The sequence below is a fragment of the Planococcus citri genome, chromosome 2 (genome assembly GCF_950023065.1).
Source record: "Planococcus citri chromosome 2, ihPlaCitr1.1, whole genome shotgun sequence".
Lineage (NCBI taxonomy): Eukaryota > Metazoa > Arthropoda > Insecta > Hemiptera > Pseudococcidae > Planococcus > Planococcus citri.
Window position 1 is genome coordinate 42,391,241 of NC_088678.1, and position 15,930 is coordinate 42,407,170.

The following is a 15,930-nucleotide window of genomic DNA, read 5'->3' on the forward strand; positions in this document are numbered from 1 at the left end:
ATTTAATAAGAGGAAAAAATTGTTATCTTTGTGACAAAGTATGGCGATAACACGACCATTAATTTAAAAAATGGTTCAAGATTTGAAATCCAAAAAACCCGATGAAACGAAAAAAAAATTGGCATGTTTAATATTTCATCGGAAGAAAGTGCTAGGTCCTTTATTTGCCATTAGGAAACTTTAATTTGCGAATTTCGATTCAATTTAAAGTACCTCCAAGTACGAGTACCTACAGACAGGCCTTCGTCGCCTTCGAATACAAAATTGGAGTAGTATAAGGAGGAGTAGGTGAAATTAAACGTTAAGAGCTACATCATTTTGACTCGAATAGGTCTGAAAAATTCCGTCAAGTACCTACTACCTAGTACCTGTCTTTTACCCTCTTCCCCTAAAACAAAAAATTGGGTCGTATGCATGCCGCGAGATGATTAAAATACCTACCTATAGGTCTAACATGCTTACAAGTAAAAATTCGGGTAAAAATTGACAATTCAACATCCTGATGCGAAAATTACGACAATCATTGTAAATATAGCCTATAGGTAGGAAACAGCTGCACCAACCACAGCGACGGATGAATCAAGTACCAATAGTACCATAAATAGGTATTTATTTCGGACAAACGCTGAATTCAAAGATCCCCTCTTGGCTCTCGCAACTCGATGTTCATGACCTTATATGTATTATAGTCATATTTTTCTTATCAGTAAACATTTCAACAAGGAACAAAATAGACTATGGTGTATTACGACTCGTCGACGCGACGTCGACGTCGAATAACGTGTACAAGCGTTATTGCGTTGGCAACTACAACGCGAAAAGGATGTCTGTGCTGTGATTGCGAAACTTTTTGAAACGAATTGCGCGGTAAATCGATGAAATTGAAAATTGAATTTAAACGAGTTTCATTTTGCTGGCATTTCACAAACTCAGAAAAATGCTGTTTTCCGTAGAGGAAACGAACAGATACATGGATGCGTTTTGTAATTCAACCCTTTGGGTAAGAATTTCAAATATTTCTTTCCAAGTGCGATATACGAGTACATAGTTGGTGTTCAACACGAGAAAGATGATCGATTATATGTACTTAGCAATCATTCGTGAAATTTCAAGAATAGGTATAAGTACTTAATAGACAATTGTTTTTCTTCTTTTTTTTCCCTTCAGAATACCACATTAACATGGTATCAAGACACACCTGATTTCACACCATGTTTCAAGAGAAGTGTGTTGGTGTGGATTCCATGCTTTTTTCTATGGAGTTGCCTGCCTTTTGAAGTATACACTTTGAAAAATAGCAAATCGCGAGACATACCTTTGACGATGTTCAATATAAATAAACTAGTAAGTCAAGTAATATTTTGAAAAAGTTGGGGAAGTTACATTGTAATAATTATGACTATTACAATCATGTTGATTTACTTACTCACTTATTACAGACGTCTTGCATCATACTGATAACGTTATCTGTCGTACATTTCGTGCGAAATGTATTAATGAGCGATTCTTCAACTCTGGTTGACATTTACTCACCTGTAATTCAATTTTTCACTTTTGTAAGTAATGCTAATACATAGATAGGCACTATAAAATTACTCTTACCTACTCACCTACTAGATACATACAAAAATACAAACTGAAGTATCTATAACAATAAATTATGAAAAATGAAAAATTGTAGAAGTAACTCCCAATGGATTTTTTTAAAAAAATAGATTTTATTTCTCACACTGACATGGATGAATTTCAAGATGGGCATACGATCATCCGGGTCCTTATTTACATTCACATTACTCTTGGTGATTTGTGGAGCTCCAGAATTACGCGGTGAAATAATTATAATTCAAAATCTTTCGGCGGTAAGCAAACTATGTGTACGCATCTACTCATCGACACAGGTGAGAAATTTTTAGAAAATATTCCTTCTTTGAACGGCAGGTTTACGAAGAGCAAAGGCTGCAATTCATCCTGTACACCGTTTACTACGCGACGGTGTTGCTGTCATTTTTCTTGAATTGCTTCGTGGACCCCAAGCCAAGATACGTAATGTGCTCAAATGTGCCATCACGTAATAAAGAAAACCCAGAGGAAAATGCATCTTTCTGCTCTCGACTCTATTATTGCTGGTTTGATCGTGTTGTTTGGAAAGCATACAAAGAACCTTTGCGAGATGATGACTTTTGGGATTTGGATCAAGAATACACCAGCGCCGTTGTGGTGCCAAAATTTGAAAAACGATGGAATGCTTTGATAGAGAAAAATAAGAAGTAGGTAGTCAATATCTTTCATTATTATCTGCCTACCTATTCATTTTTTCAAAAAAGTAGTGAAACATAGTGAACATAGAATAGGTAGGTATTTTACCTAAACCTATGGATTTTTGACAGATCCTGAACTGAGGGCATGGTAATGGGAAACAATTTCAAGACACCGTAAATAGAAGTTGAAAAAAAAAATTTAATGAAAAAAAATTCTTCCAATTTGTATATTTACGTAAGGTAGAGTGGGGTATTGCAAAGCACTATTTGATTAGTGACACTTTAAGAGGGCACCGTGAGAAGACTATTACACGGATGAAGCTGAAATTTGTACCACTTATACTTCAAGGGGTTTTCTATCAATGGTAAAATTTTGGTACAATTTGGTCCACAAATCGTGGATAAAATTGCAATTTGAAAATTGACTTCTGCATTTACCCCATGTTGGGGTAAATGCAAAAGTAGGCGATATTTTTTTTATTTTTTCATTTTTTTTTTGCATTTTTAACACACTCACTGTATTCTACGTGTCATTTGCCAACTTTTGATGTATTCGTGGTCTTGATGCGGTAAAAAATTCGATAACTTTTCCATTTCCCAAAAAAATTTTAAAGGGAGTGAAAAAATTTTGAAATTTTTTTTTTAAACTCGCTAAAATGAACAAAAAATCAACTATTGATCATTTCTGATGTTTTTTATGTAAAAAACTCGTCATAGAAATACATTTTTCGTCAAACATATCAGTAAAACAATTAAAAAGGAGCAATAATTTTAAAATGCAGTAAAACTGTTAATCACTTAGCTAACGTGTAACTCATCATGTGACAGTGGAAGTTTATCGTTTTTCCAATTACCCCAAGTCGATTTTTTTCTGAGGTTATTGCAAAAACGCAATTTACGGCATAAATTTTTAAAAAAATTCAAATTGCGATATCTTACCTTAAACTTTAATCCTTCATGACCCTAAATCGTGAAAATTCCAGATAAATCGACAGTTTTTTCCCCATTTTTGCAATTACCCCACTCTACCTTATCATTTTAATTTTTCGTTAGGATGTATTTTTTGTTAAGTAACTACGTAGGTAGCCTAGGTACCTTGGTTTGGAAAAATGGTTTTAAAATGATATTGGCTATCAATTGCAGACCTTTAAATAGCTTACACTTTTTCTTCAAAAAATCACCCTTTTCAATCACTGCACCGTAAAGAATAGCAATTTGCATGCTTTCGAAAATTTTTCAAAAATTGAAAAAAGTCAATTTGATCAGCTGAAATTTTGTTTAGATTAGTTTAGAACTTGATCTTTTTAAAAATGAAGTTCTCGTCAAAATCACAGAACTAGATACCCCAAATGGATTTTTTGTTCGTACATAAAAATAAATTTCGTATTCGTGTGATTGAATACCTAGTTACCTACCTATTTATTCAAACACAGAAGTTTCATAATTCATTTTTTTTTTCAATTAAATTCTAACATGAGTCATTTTTATTTTTTCAGACTGGAAATTAGTACAAATGTTTCATCGAATCGTGCTTCAGAAAATAAATACGAAGTGGAGTACAGAACTCACCCACAAAAAAGTTCTTCTTTTGTGGTACCGTTATTTAGAATTTATTTACTTCAGTATGTCGTCATCATGTTTTATCTGCTGGTCGAGAATGGTCTTCTCTTCGTCAGTCCTCAAGTTCTCAAGTAATGTACCTTAATATATTTGTAAATTATTTAAAATACACAAAAATAGACTGTGCAAAATTGCACAGCATGAAGAGAGAGGAAGGCGAGGGAGGATTCGCTTAGGGCTTAAATTTCTTGAGAAACCTATTCAGCTGTAATTATTTGATTTTTCATGGGAAAGCGGGAGGGCGGGGAATAACATTGTCCTAAATCCGTTGGCTCTCGACGAATGCTCAGGAAAATTTTTATAACAAATTGACATCTAAAAATCCGCATAAAATTTCTGTTTTTTTTTTAAAATAAATTTTACCTCAATTTTTTGAATTTAATACAATATTTTTCAAATTTTATTTTCAAAAATGAGATGCTACTTCTATACATTAAAAACCCGGATTTTACCCACAGTAAAATGATCTATTTTGTAAACCTGACAGATGAACATTTATTTTCGTCACAGCTCATTGATTTCATTCGTAAGTGGAGATGAACCATCATGGAAAGGATACGTTTACTCAGCCCTCTTATTGGTAACAGCTTTGGGCCAATCACTCATATTATCCATTTACAATACCAAGTTATTACTCATTCAAATGGTAGTTAGATCTACAATGGTAGAAATCGTTTATAAAAAGGTAAAGTATCGGTATGGTTCATTTACAATTTCAATTCCTAATTTAAATTTAGGTATACCTCTATTTTTAAATTAATTTTAATCCAACAGACATTAAAAATATCCAACCAAGCAAGAAAAAATTTCACTACAGGTGAAATAGTGAATTTGATGTCCAGCGATATTCGTAAATTTACAAACATCATATGGAATTTCAACGTAATATGGTCAGCTCCCTTTCAAATCATAGGAGTATTTTATTTTCTCTGGACAATTCTAGGCAAGCAGAGCAAAATATCAGTCAATTTGAAAATTACGTTTCTATAAATCTGTTACATTTTTTCAGGGCCGAGTGCTTTTACTGGAATAATAGTTATATTGGCATTAATACCGTTAAACAGCTACTTGTCATCAAATTTGAAAATTTTACAAAGATTACGTCTCAAACATAAAGATAGACGTATTCGAATCATGAGCGAAATTTTAACGGGAATAAAGGTGGGTAAAAGTATTTTTTTATGTTTTTTAGTGCTCTGGAAATTAGTTTAGACTACTTACATTGAGTAGGTATACCTAGCCCATATAGCACCTACTTCCTGTCTAATTTTTTTCAGGTAATAAAATTATACGCATGGGAGAATAATTTCGAAAAACAAATTCAAGATATACGTAGCGAAGAACTGAGAACGTTAAGAAAACAAATAGGCTTAAACATTACTTTAATTTTGCTATGGAATATTATACCCTATCTGGTAGGTATAAATATCAGGTTCAACCCAGCTGCGTTATTATAAAGCAAAGGAATGTGTGTGCCTCTACCTATCAAAAATTTTGTAATTTTTTCAGATTTCTTTGGTCACATTTGCAACGTACGTGCTTTCCTCTGATCAGCATGTGTTAGATCCTCAAAAAGTATTTGTCTCCGTATCGTTGTTTAATATTTTAAAAAATCCTATGTCAATGTTGCCACAAGTTGTTTCTGAAATGATGCAAGTAAGTCGCGTACTCATCCTTGAGCAGAACACCTTTTGGAATTGCCTATACCTACTGATAGTATGCAAAAAATTTAATGTAATATTTTTCATTTAAAGGCCGGTGTTTCCATCACTCGAATAAATAAATTCCTGAATGCTGAAGAATTGGATCATCACGCTGTTACTCATAAAACTAATGGTAGGTTAAATAAACAGGTACCTAATGGAAATTCTCTCGTCTAAATCGATCATTTTGACTTATTTTAATAACGTAATTTTAGTTGGATCATTGGCCATAAAAAATGGCACGTTTTCGTGGACAAGATCAGACGAATCACCTCAACTGGAGCACATAAATTTAGAAATAAAACAAGGTGCTTTGGTGGCCATTGTTGGACCAGTAGGTTCTGGAAAAAGTTCACTAATTTCGGCATTTCTGGGCGAAATGTACAAGCTTACTGGCACAATAGATACAAAGGTGACGACAAATTACTCATCCATTTGGACTAACAAATAAGAATAAGACTTTACAAGGCATTAACTCTATTGATGATTTTCTCTGTTGAAGGGTTCAATAGCATACGTTCCTCAGATATCGTGGATTCGAAATACAACCCTGAGAGAAAATATTACTTTGGGATTTCCGATAGAAGAATCGTTTTATAAAACAATTATCGAATCGTGCGCTTTAACCCACGATTTGAAAATTTTACCAGGAGGCGATTTAACTGAAATTGGAGAAAAAGTAAGTAGGGCTATTTCCCACGACAAACTAAAAAAACAATCTGTTTCCTCAAATACTTATTTACACTCGCGAATTTGCACAGGGAATTAATTTAAGCGGCGGACAAAAACAAAGAGTTAGCCTAGCACGAGCCATTTGTTCAGAAGCAGATATATATTTCCTGGATGATCCTTTGAGTGCTGTTGATGCTCATGTAGGCAATCATATTTTTCAGCATGTGTTGGGTCCTGGTGGTATGCTTGAAAATAGAGTAAGACACAATTTTATTTTCTATCCAATCAAAATTTTGAATCATAGAATATTATTTTTGCAGAAAATATATCGCATTTTTATTACAGACTCGAGTCATGACTACTCACAGTACCACTTTTTTAGCACAAGCAGATCTCATTGTCGTCATGAAGAATGGAACGATTTCAGAAATTGGTACACTTTCTCAGCTGTTGAACAATAATGGAAGTTTTGCGGATTTTTTACGTAATTATTCCGCGGAAAAGGTTATTGAATCTGCTGCAAGTAATAAAATCGAGTAATCTATTTTAAATACAAATTTTATTTGGGTATAGGTAAAATAAATTCAAATCAGCCTCTAAATAATTTTTCAATCTTGAATAGATGAAATGGATTCAAATGAAGTTTCTGTGTCATCAAAAAAGTTTAAAACCAAAGACGATTTTTTAGAAGAAAATAAAACGTAAGTACATACTTACCTATGCAATTTCGCAATCGTGACAGAAAAAAGAATAGCCTAGTACAATCAGTAGGTATACTTTGAACTTTTGTCGTTTCAGGGAACAAGAATGCGGATTTTCAAAGATCTTCGTTCAGAACGAAGCAGTAACCAAACCATTAATTAAAAAGGAACACGTTGAAACAGGATATGTGAGGCATAATTCTACTTATACCTACTTACACAAAGAATTTTTTTTAAATAGTGGTATTTTTCAGGTAAAAGGAAAAGTATATCAGCATTTCATATCTTCCGTTGGTATATTTTTTCCTATCGCAACCATAGCTATGTTTTTCTGTCTTCAAAGCGTCATTGTGAGCTCCAATTTTTGGTTATCAAAGTGGTCAACTGATGAGAGTGTTTCTCAAGACGGAATACAACTCATTGATAAGAGGAATTATTATTTAGGATATTATGCCTTTTTTGGGTTGCTGCAAGGTAAGTTTAGTTTTTTTTTTTATATAGAGATAACCTACACCTCCGAGAGAGGAGGAAAATATGTCAGGAGGCGGGGAGGATTTAGATGAGGAATTCTGTAAATAATTTCGCATTTTTCTTTGATTTAATTTGACTGTATGACAAGTATTTAAAAAATTAATTAAAAATACCAAACCACCGAAGTGGAAAGGGGGTAGGACTCGTGGGTTTTGAAACAATTGTTACGATAATAGCAGGAAAAAATGGAAACCACTTCACTTTACGTACAGAAAACGTATTTTTCCTTTTAACTCAAACCTGGGATACATTAATAAAAAAAGTTTAAAATTTGAACATGGACAAAACACTGAACGAGACTAACGAGAGAATAAATCCGAATTTGCCACCCTTTCCAACGAGACTATAATTATGCGACGTAATTCTGATATAGCGTTTTCCTTCTGGGCATTTCCGTGTTTGATAAATTGTCTACCTGAATTGTAAAGGCATAAAACATATTTGTTATAATTTTCAGCTATTTTCACTATTTGTGGCAATTGCATTCTGTTCATTGGATTTTTAAGAGCATCGAGCAACATGCATGAAAAATTAGTATCAAAAGTACTGAAATGGCCTTTGAGAATTTTCAATGTCACACCATTGGGACGAATATTAAACCGATTTGGCTACGACATAGATGTTGTGGATTATACTTTAGCCATGAAGAGTAGTAAATTGCTTCTAAAACTTGGAATGGTAAGGAAATGACTTCCAACCTTTAAAAAAAATCCCGTTTTTCCCTTTGAATTTGATTATTTTTTTGGATTCTTTTCTCAGATTATTTCAACACTGGTTGTCGTCAGTTACACAACGCCACCTTTTATCTTCATATGCATCATATTACTGATTTTATTCCGCTTGATGCAGGTAAAATTTTAACGCAATAGGTGAGTCTAATTATATCGCGATAATTGTGATTAAGTACCTACATTTTTTGTCGCAGAAATTTTACTTAGCAACATCACAACAGCTGAAAAGAATGGAATCAAATTCGAGATCGCCGATATATTCTCATTTCGCTGAAACCGTAGCAGGTGTGTAGGGGGATCATTAATTAAATTAATTTAAAATGCATCAAATTTTATTTGTATTTCATTTATCATTGCGACAAGGTTCGTAAAATTTGTCGATATTTTCATGTACACATTAGCACATTACATATACTGATTTTTTTTTTCAATTTTGAAAATACTTAAACGCAGATGGTCAACGCTGAGGTTGGAAATAATTGCAAACATGGTGGTATTTTTTTCATCATTATTTGCAGTTATTTATAGATATCAACTCGACGCTGGACTTGTCGGCGTCTCTGTCAGTTATTCATTGCAAGTAAGAACCACTTGTACTTTAAAAACATTTTAAACAATTCATTATCCTGTTTTAGTTTTACACATTGCACCTTCGAGTTTTAAATCACGTAAAACCTGTTAATGAATCATATAAATTATACTCTAAACGATAGGTACTTTAAACACAAAAAACACATAAATTACGCTTCAATACTTTTCCTCTTGTGATTAGATATAAGTACCTAGGTGAATACATATATCTGTATGTACTAATGCAGATAACCAAAGGATTTTCTTGGCTTATGCGAAATCTCACTGAAATCGAAACTTTAATGGTGGCTGTCGAGCGAATCAAAGAATTTGAAGAATATCCTATCGAAGCAGCTTGGAATTTATTACCGAAAAACCTACCCAATAATTGGCCTCACAGTGGTGAAATACAATTATTCGATTATAAATTGCGATACGATAAAGATTTAGATTTAGTGTTGAAAGGATTAACATTTTCAGTCAAAGGTGGAGAAAAAGTAGGCCAATGATTTTTTCATACACCCATTTAGCGAATATCTTGCAGTTTTAAACATATTATTGGTACCATAAAAGTAATTAATTTTATAGGTAGGTATTGTTGGAAGAACGGGAGCTGGAAAATCCTCCTTGGCGCTCGGATTATTTAGAATATTGGAGCCAGCAGGTGGAAATATTTTTATTGATGGAGTAGATATATGTAGCGTTGGGTTACATAATTTACGATCCCGTTTGAGCATCATTCCACAGGTAAATAGAGAATTTTCGAATAAACATAGCGTAGGTAAGATTCTAACGGAATATTTTTTAAAGGATCCTGCGTTATTTTCTGGAACATTACGTGTCAACTTGGATCCATTTGAAAATTATTGTGATGAGTCTATATGGAATGTTTTGGAGCAAACTCGTCTGAAAAAATATTTCTCAGCAATGCCCGATGGTTTGCATTATATTATTGATGAAGGAGGCATCAATTTAAGGTAGGCATACGTTGACTACCTACTTTATGTAACTTTTATTGCAAAAAATACATATTGGAAAGGTAAAAATTCCATACATTTTACGTAACTAACTAGATACACAAAATTTTTGAGCCCACTGTGTAAGCGTTGGCATATCATGTAAGTGCATATGTCTCATCTTTTCGTTCTTTCTATTTTTTTGTTTTTTTTTTTTGTAGCGTTGGACAAAGGCAACTTATATGTTTGGCAAGAGCATTATTAAGGAAAAGTAAAATACTAATTTTAGACGAAGCTACTGCTGCTATTGATTTAGAGACTGATGAATTAATTCAAACCACAATTCGACGTGAATTTCGGAACCACACCGTGCTCACTATAGCTCATAGATTGAATACTATAATGGATTATGATAGGTAAAAATATTTTTTTAATAAACTTGAATTGAATCTTTTTCAGTTATGAAACTGAGGACTAACCATTGATTATAAAATTCTTCCAGAATCCTGGTTTTAAAAGATGGTTCGGCGGAGGATTACGATACACCTCAAGCTCTTTTAGAGAAAAAAACTTCATTTTATGAATGGGCACGAGAAGCTGGACTGATTTAATTAAGGCAGAAATTCTATTGTTCAATGTTGAGTTATGTATTTTTTTTTTTTTTTTTTTTGGTTCACAGTAGACTAGACTGAATGAGTCAAGATTTTGAATGGAGAAGTGATATTGTGAATGTGATATTACGCTTATCTACTATTCTACATATGTTTTTTACATAAGAGGAGTACAAATCCATTCCATGTCCATTTGTCAAATTAATTTTATATGTATTTCCAATATTCATTTTTGAAATTAAATTTTTTATACTAGATTATTCGATACCTATATGAATGATAAACAGTCATTTCTTCTGAAATAGTGATTCCGAACACGAAGGACGACGTAAAATTTACTTATTATGAAAATAAGAAGACAAAAATCATTAGATAGGTACTTAGGTAGGTACTTGTATAACTCAGTCAGCACATGGAATAAAACGAAACGAAGTAGGTACCAACTTACTAGTGCTTACAAGAGCACGAGTAGGTAGTAGGTACCATGTACCATGAGCATGTACATGAAACATTGAAGCAAAAAGAATGAGGGAAAACACAAAACATGCACAATGATTAATAAATTTGATACGAAACACAAAACTGAAAAGTAAAAAGTACCTATGAAAATAAATACGTAATTGTAATATGAAAACACATGACAGACACGATCAAGACAAGTACATGTACAATATGCAAGATTCATCAAGACCAAGAGATGATTCTATGCAAGCAGCGCGCACTGCGTATCCGAAGAGAAACAAAAAGCTTCATTCATTAGGTAGGTAAGAAAATAGGATAAAAGAATCAATCAGACACACTCACGTGGCATTGATGTAAAAATATAACAATAACAAACAAAAAATTTTCCGCATTTCATTTTGGTGATATGCTTTATCAAGTTGAAGAATCTACGAAGGTACGAACTGCGAAGATTCACAATAATTAGTTACTGATCGTCGATTTGTTCGATAATCAACATTATTGCCCTCATCAATATGTTAAATATGTGTTTGATGTATTAATTAAAATCATCGTAAGTATTTTCTACTTATTTCGCACTACTAGTATTATATTTGAGAAGGGGTATTCTAAACCTTGACAAACTGGTTTATGTTTATAAAATGACGCGATTGTTTTAAACATTACGTTACGATTACGAACGATGTAATTGTTAAGGAAAATTTCGTATTCTAAAAGTCGGGTTTTTCTTTCAAAGTAAAGTTCACGTGTGGTGTTTTTACAATGGAGGTTACAAAATTGGATAAAGAGGAGCTTCAATACGAGTTAAAAATCCGCGGATTCGAAGGAATTCAAGATGTGAATCAAATGAAAGTTTTATTGCGCGGTTTGTTAAAATCTGGTGACAATTATTTCGAACATCACGTTGTGTTAAATGCTAAAACCGAAATCGATACGTGTGTGATAAAAATCCGCGAACTTCAAGAACGCATTGATCAAATCACTGGTAGCAAAATGGACGACAGTTACAGAACTGCTGATACTAAGCTATGCCATTTACTCGGGCGTATAGATAGGATCACTACAGATGACGAAAAGTTACTTAAAACTAGATCTCTATTGCTTAAAACAATATTACATCTAATGACTACAATGGAATCAAAAGTGAACACTTTTTCGGACCCTTTGAAAGCTGCTTGTACTAATATTGTTCCTGGTACATGCATAGTTTATTACGTTTTATTCGATAATTATACATAATTTATTGTGTGACATCTGTGACGTAATATGATGCGTATTAATGTCATGTTTCGTAATTTTTCTTTACAGTTACCAGAACACTGACTGTTACGAAAAGCAAGATGCCCAATCCTACGACTGAGAATTCGCACTCTCATTCACATCCGAAGAATGGCGATGATGACCCTGGAGAGGTTGATTTTACATTTCATTGTTTTATACAACACGACGATTATTTTGAAGTACTTATTTGCATTCTCTTCTTCTTGTTTTTTTTTTTTTCAAGATGGTATTTTGTCATCAAGCAGTGGCGTTAAAAGTGCTCAATTCCGATAACAGTACTACGTTGAAACCAGGAATTCTCAGCATTGTACAATACGTATGTTTCAATTCAGCACTTAGTTTATAAAAGTGATGATAAAATTAAATGTATAAATCCTCCCAACAGAGAACTGGTAGATGGATCGAATGGAGATCCGATGAATCGTCATTCAAATTGGAGAACACCGATGCTGAATGGGATATAGTAGATGCAGTCAGAAGACGAACATGTTCCACCAGTAGTAAGTAGTTTGTTCAAAAAATTCATCGAAAAATGTACGGATTCCACTTAATAAAACTGAATTTTCAGGTAATGTCGATAATTGTTCGCTTATCCCAACGATTCGTATCCATATAGCGAATTTACGAAGTTACAAAGTCAAGGAACATGGAATTCAAATATCATTGATTGATCAGAACAACGATCGCTACTCGTTCGTGTTTCAAGCTGATAACAGCGACGGTTTTGTGCACCTTCTGCGTGGTTTTTTAAACACACGACGGTATGATGTCATTAAATGTTATTTTTATCAGTTTCGCTCGGCATCGATTACTTTCGCGAAGTACGATCCGAGTTGCGAGTTGCGATCCGTGTATTAAAACCTTATCAGTGTTTGTAAACGTGTACTTAACGAATACTGTTATTTCGAGTTGAATAATATGAGTGATGATTGCAGGGCTGGTCGTTCGAAAACTACGTTTATTGTGGTCGGAGAACGTAAAGAAGTTAAAGCATTGAAGACATTCGATGATGTGAACTTATATCCCGTTAATCGAGATCAAAAAGAGACCTACGTGTGGAATTTCGTCAGAAACTTGCACAGCAGACCGTATGAAACCACTTTACAAACTTTTTCTAAATTGAGTGAAATTATATGTAAGTTCTTGCTTGTCTTCGGAACAACATGTCAACGTAATTATTTCTAAACTGTGTTATTTTGTTCTAGTGTATAAGGGTCCTGAAGAAAGACCAGATGAAGTTGTTGACTTGCTTACTAAAAGTTTTCACGTAGATGAAGGCAATAAAACTCCTGAATCCGATTTCACAATTATCGAAGCTAAAAAAATATCTCTCAGTCCGAGACCATGTTTTACTCGCCAGAAACCTTTAAATATTCAACAATGGACATCGTTTTTGGATACAGAAGGCAGAATCAGTAATGCAGAAGCTATCAAGTTCATAGTCTTCAAAGGAGTAAGCTTTTTGATAATATTTTCTAGTTTCAATTCAACTGTAGAAAATTTTCCGCTCATAAATATCGTATTTTCTCTTACGGTTTTCTTCAGGGAATTGAACCTTCACTAAGACAAAAAGTATGGAAGTATTTGTTGAAATTCTATCCGTGGAATTATACTTCGACAGAATGCGATCAACTCCATAAAGAGAAGATGAACGAATATTTCATCATGAAAAGACAATGGCAGACGATGACACCAGGCCAGGAAGAACGTTTCTCAGGATTCAAAGAGAGAAAAAGTTTAATAGGTAAAGTAATTTGATTTGCTAAATAGTGCTCCCTTTATTGGAAAACACTGACTTGAACGTTATTGACATTATTGCAGAAAAAGACGTAAATAGAACTGATCGTACTATGCCCTTCTACGCCGGAGACAATAATCCCAATTTAACCATTTTATCAGATATTTTAATGACATACGTGATGTATAATTTTGATATCGGCTACGTTCAGGGAATGAGTGATTTGTTATCACCTATTTTATGCCTTATGAAAAACGAAGTAGATGCATTTTGGTGTTTCGTCGGTTTCATGGAAAGAGTCGTAAGTTATATGAAAAATAAAGAAAAAAGAAAAACTTGGCGGAAATGTGAATTGATGTTTGTTATTTATTTTCAGGGTAAAAATTTCGATCTGGATCAAGCCGGAATGAAGAAGCAGCTCAATGAAGTGTACCTTATATTGAAATTAATAGCGCCAGATCTCGCCACTCATTTGCATACTTTCGAATCTAATAACATGTTCTTCTGTTTCCGATGGTTATTGGTATTATTCAAGCGGGAATTCGTTCTGGAAGATATTATGGTATTATGGGAGGTAAGAAGGATAACAAAGAATGTTACTTTTTTAATCGAATTTCCATTTGAGAGAAAAGAAGTTGTAAAACGCATCAAATTTCAACTGTAAAATATGGTAAAAAGATCGTCAAATTAGTTTGTTGTATTTTCGCTACCTTTTATACCTTTATTGGTTTGTTATGAGGCCCTTTTTTTCAAAAGAAATTCGACTGAAAAAAATGTCTGTGCGAGACTTCAAAAAACGAAAAGTTTTAATTTTTCATAATGATGTCTAGGTATTGTGGACGGATCTACCGTGTCCTAATTTCCATTTATTGGTCGCTGCAAGTATACTCGAAATGGAGAAACATCAGCTAATGAAACCCGGAAATGGATTCACAGAAATTTTAAAAGTAAATCATGAGTTCATGACCACTCACAAACATATCCATTTCTTAGCTTACGAGTAATTTACGCTTAACTTCTATTTTTTTTTAGTACGTCAACGAACTCTCAATGAGGATGAAATTGGATGAGATTTTTGTTCAAGCAGAAGGTATTTTCTACCAATTGAAAGATGCAGGAGATAAATTACCTTTAGATATCAGACGCATTATCGGATTAGCCAGTCCTGAAGAAAATGACACCGATAATAGCGACGAAGAAGCTGCCCCTTTCAACCCTCACGATTCCTCAACTACTAAAAATTCTGATGATGATTCTCTTGCCGATGACATGGAACGTGTTTCATTTACAAACGAAATCGGATTTGAAGGGATAGAAAGAGACATGGCGTTGAACTATTATTAATTTATGAATCTTTTTTACGTAATCATAATGATTTGTGATTTTTATAAGCAATCTTTTTACTTTTTATCGAGGAATTTTTATTTCTTCTTAATTTTTTAAAATTTAATAGAATTAAAACTTCAGTTAATTAAACTGACCGTAACATGAATTGACTTACTCAGTATTTTATTCAATTAAAATACGTTTTGTGATCAAATTCTTTAGAGCAGATGGTATAGTTACCAATGATAATATTTTTTTTTCGCTCGCTAATGTTTCGTTATGATTTTTTTTCTTGAAACAATTTCCATACTCATCATAATTACAGTACTTCTTGTCACAAGTATTTTTTTTAATTGAGTATGCCAAAGTTGATCGATAATGTGATAAATTACGTTTCAATATTTGTAATTCTATTGTTTTGTACAAATTTTTTAAAGTAAGTTTCATATTTTAATATTTTGCTGCCTAAATCGTATGTAAAAAATTTAATATAAAAAATTTTGTAATGAAATATTTTTAAACGGTGCATGAAATACGTGCCTATTATGTATAAATTTTTAAGAATAACTAGCGGTGTTTGGTTACAACTTGCATTGTACCATAATTATGCAAGGTTGTGGTCCTGAAAAAAAAAAAAATTTAATTTACCGGTTTATAAAAATATTGTTTATATCTATATATTTTTGTAATTTTCAAATAAAGAAAAATTGTGCCACTGGTATACGTTCGAATTTGAAAAAAATCTCAACAGAGAAATTCGCGCATGCGAA

The 15,930-nt window shown here is 33.0% G+C and overlaps 2 protein-coding genes and 1 long non-coding RNA gene across 6 annotated transcripts in view; 2 read left to right on the forward strand and 1 right to left on the reverse strand.

Annotated features, from left to right (window-relative positions):
• Positions 1–15,930, reverse strand: part of LOC135835868 (uncharacterized) — a 40,874-nt gene that overhangs the window by 2,911 nt on the left and 22,033 nt on the right. Inside the window, exons 1-2 of one of the 2 annotated variants that reach the window (XR_010556961.1) lie at positions 11,158–11,273; positions 1,427–1,533 (exon numbers count right to left, since the gene is read on the reverse strand). This is a non-coding gene — a long non-coding RNA (uncharacterized LOC135835868). Of the gene's footprint in view, positions 1–1,426; positions 1,534–11,157; positions 11,274–15,930 lie in introns of those variants that run through there. The other variant, XR_010556962.1, reaches the window with a different exon arrangement.
• On the forward strand, positions 712–9,368 carry LOC135835855 (ATP-binding cassette sub-family C member 3-like). Of its 2 annotated transcripts, XR_010556960.1 has the most exons (24): positions 712–1,000; positions 1,168–1,344; positions 1,440–1,556; positions 1,716–1,859; positions 1,939–2,267; positions 3,755–3,949; positions 4,389–4,563; positions 4,653–4,821; positions 4,888–5,039; positions 5,156–5,293; positions 5,388–5,534; positions 5,633–5,714; positions 5,797–5,993; positions 6,084–6,260; positions 6,343–6,510; positions 6,599–6,776; positions 6,876–6,954; positions 7,052–7,142; positions 7,209–7,428; positions 7,943–8,163; positions 8,245–8,334; positions 8,411–8,501; positions 8,670–8,796; positions 9,035–9,368. XR_010556960.1 is itself a non-coding variant. In XM_065350312.1 (23 exons), exons 1-23 carry the CDS (start codon positions 938–940, stop codon positions 9,073–9,075), a joined length of 3,441 nt encoding a protein of 1,146 aa, XP_065206384.1. In that variant the 5' UTR covers positions 712–937; the 3' UTR covers positions 9,076–9,368. The 2 variants fall into 2 exon arrangements, 1 of the variants encoding a protein (XP_065206384.1); XM_065350312.1 differs by lacking the exon at positions 8,670–8,796.
• Positions 11,227–15,881, forward strand: Tbc1d15-17 (TBC1 domain family member 15/17). Of its 2 annotated transcripts, none has more exons than XM_065350314.1 (12): positions 11,227–11,368; positions 12,124–12,227; positions 12,320–12,412; positions 12,482–12,596; positions 12,665–12,857; positions 13,032–13,231; positions 13,302–13,549; positions 13,642–13,840; positions 13,918–14,135; positions 14,211–14,408; positions 14,665–14,781; positions 14,867–15,881. In XM_065350314.1, the coding sequence occupies exons 2-12, from the start codon at positions 12,156–12,158 to the stop codon at positions 15,176–15,178; spliced, it is 1,965 nt and encodes a 654-aa protein (XP_065206386.1). In that variant the 5' UTR covers positions 11,227–11,368; positions 12,124–12,155; the 3' UTR covers positions 15,179–15,881. The 2 variants fall into 2 exon arrangements, with proteins under 2 accessions (XP_065206386.1, XP_065206385.1); XM_065350313.1 differs by lacking the exon at positions 11,227–11,368 and adding an exon at positions 11,463–12,010.

What these genes read in the sequence shown, in the direction of transcription:
- LOC135835855 (XM_065350312.1), top strand. Translation starts at nt 938, where the DNA reads ATGCTGTTTTCCGTAGAGGAAACGAACAGATACATGGATGCGTTTTGT. An exon ending in TTGTTTCTGAAATGATGCAA is followed by an intron (nt 5,535 to 5,632) that starts GTAAGTCGCGTA and finishes TTTCATTTAAAG; the next exon opens with GCCGGTGTTTCCATCACTCG. An exon ending in TGCTTCTAAAACTTGGAATG is followed by an intron (nt 8,164 to 8,244) that starts GTAAGGAAATGA and finishes TTCTTTTCTCAG; the next exon opens with ATTATTTCAACACTGGTTGT.
- Tbc1d15-17 (XM_065350313.1), top strand. Translation starts at nt 11,578, where the DNA reads ATGGAGGTTACAAAATTGGATAAAGAGGAGCTTCAATACGAGTTAAAA. An exon ending in TAAATTGAGTGAAATTATAT is followed by an intron (nt 13,232 to 13,301) that starts GTAAGTTCTTGC and finishes ATTTTGTTCTAG; the next exon opens with TGTATAAGGGTCCTGAAGAA. An exon ending in ATATTATGGTATTATGGGAG is followed by an intron (nt 14,409 to 14,664) that starts GTAAGAAGGATA and finishes AATGATGTCTAG; the next exon opens with GTATTGTGGACGGATCTACC.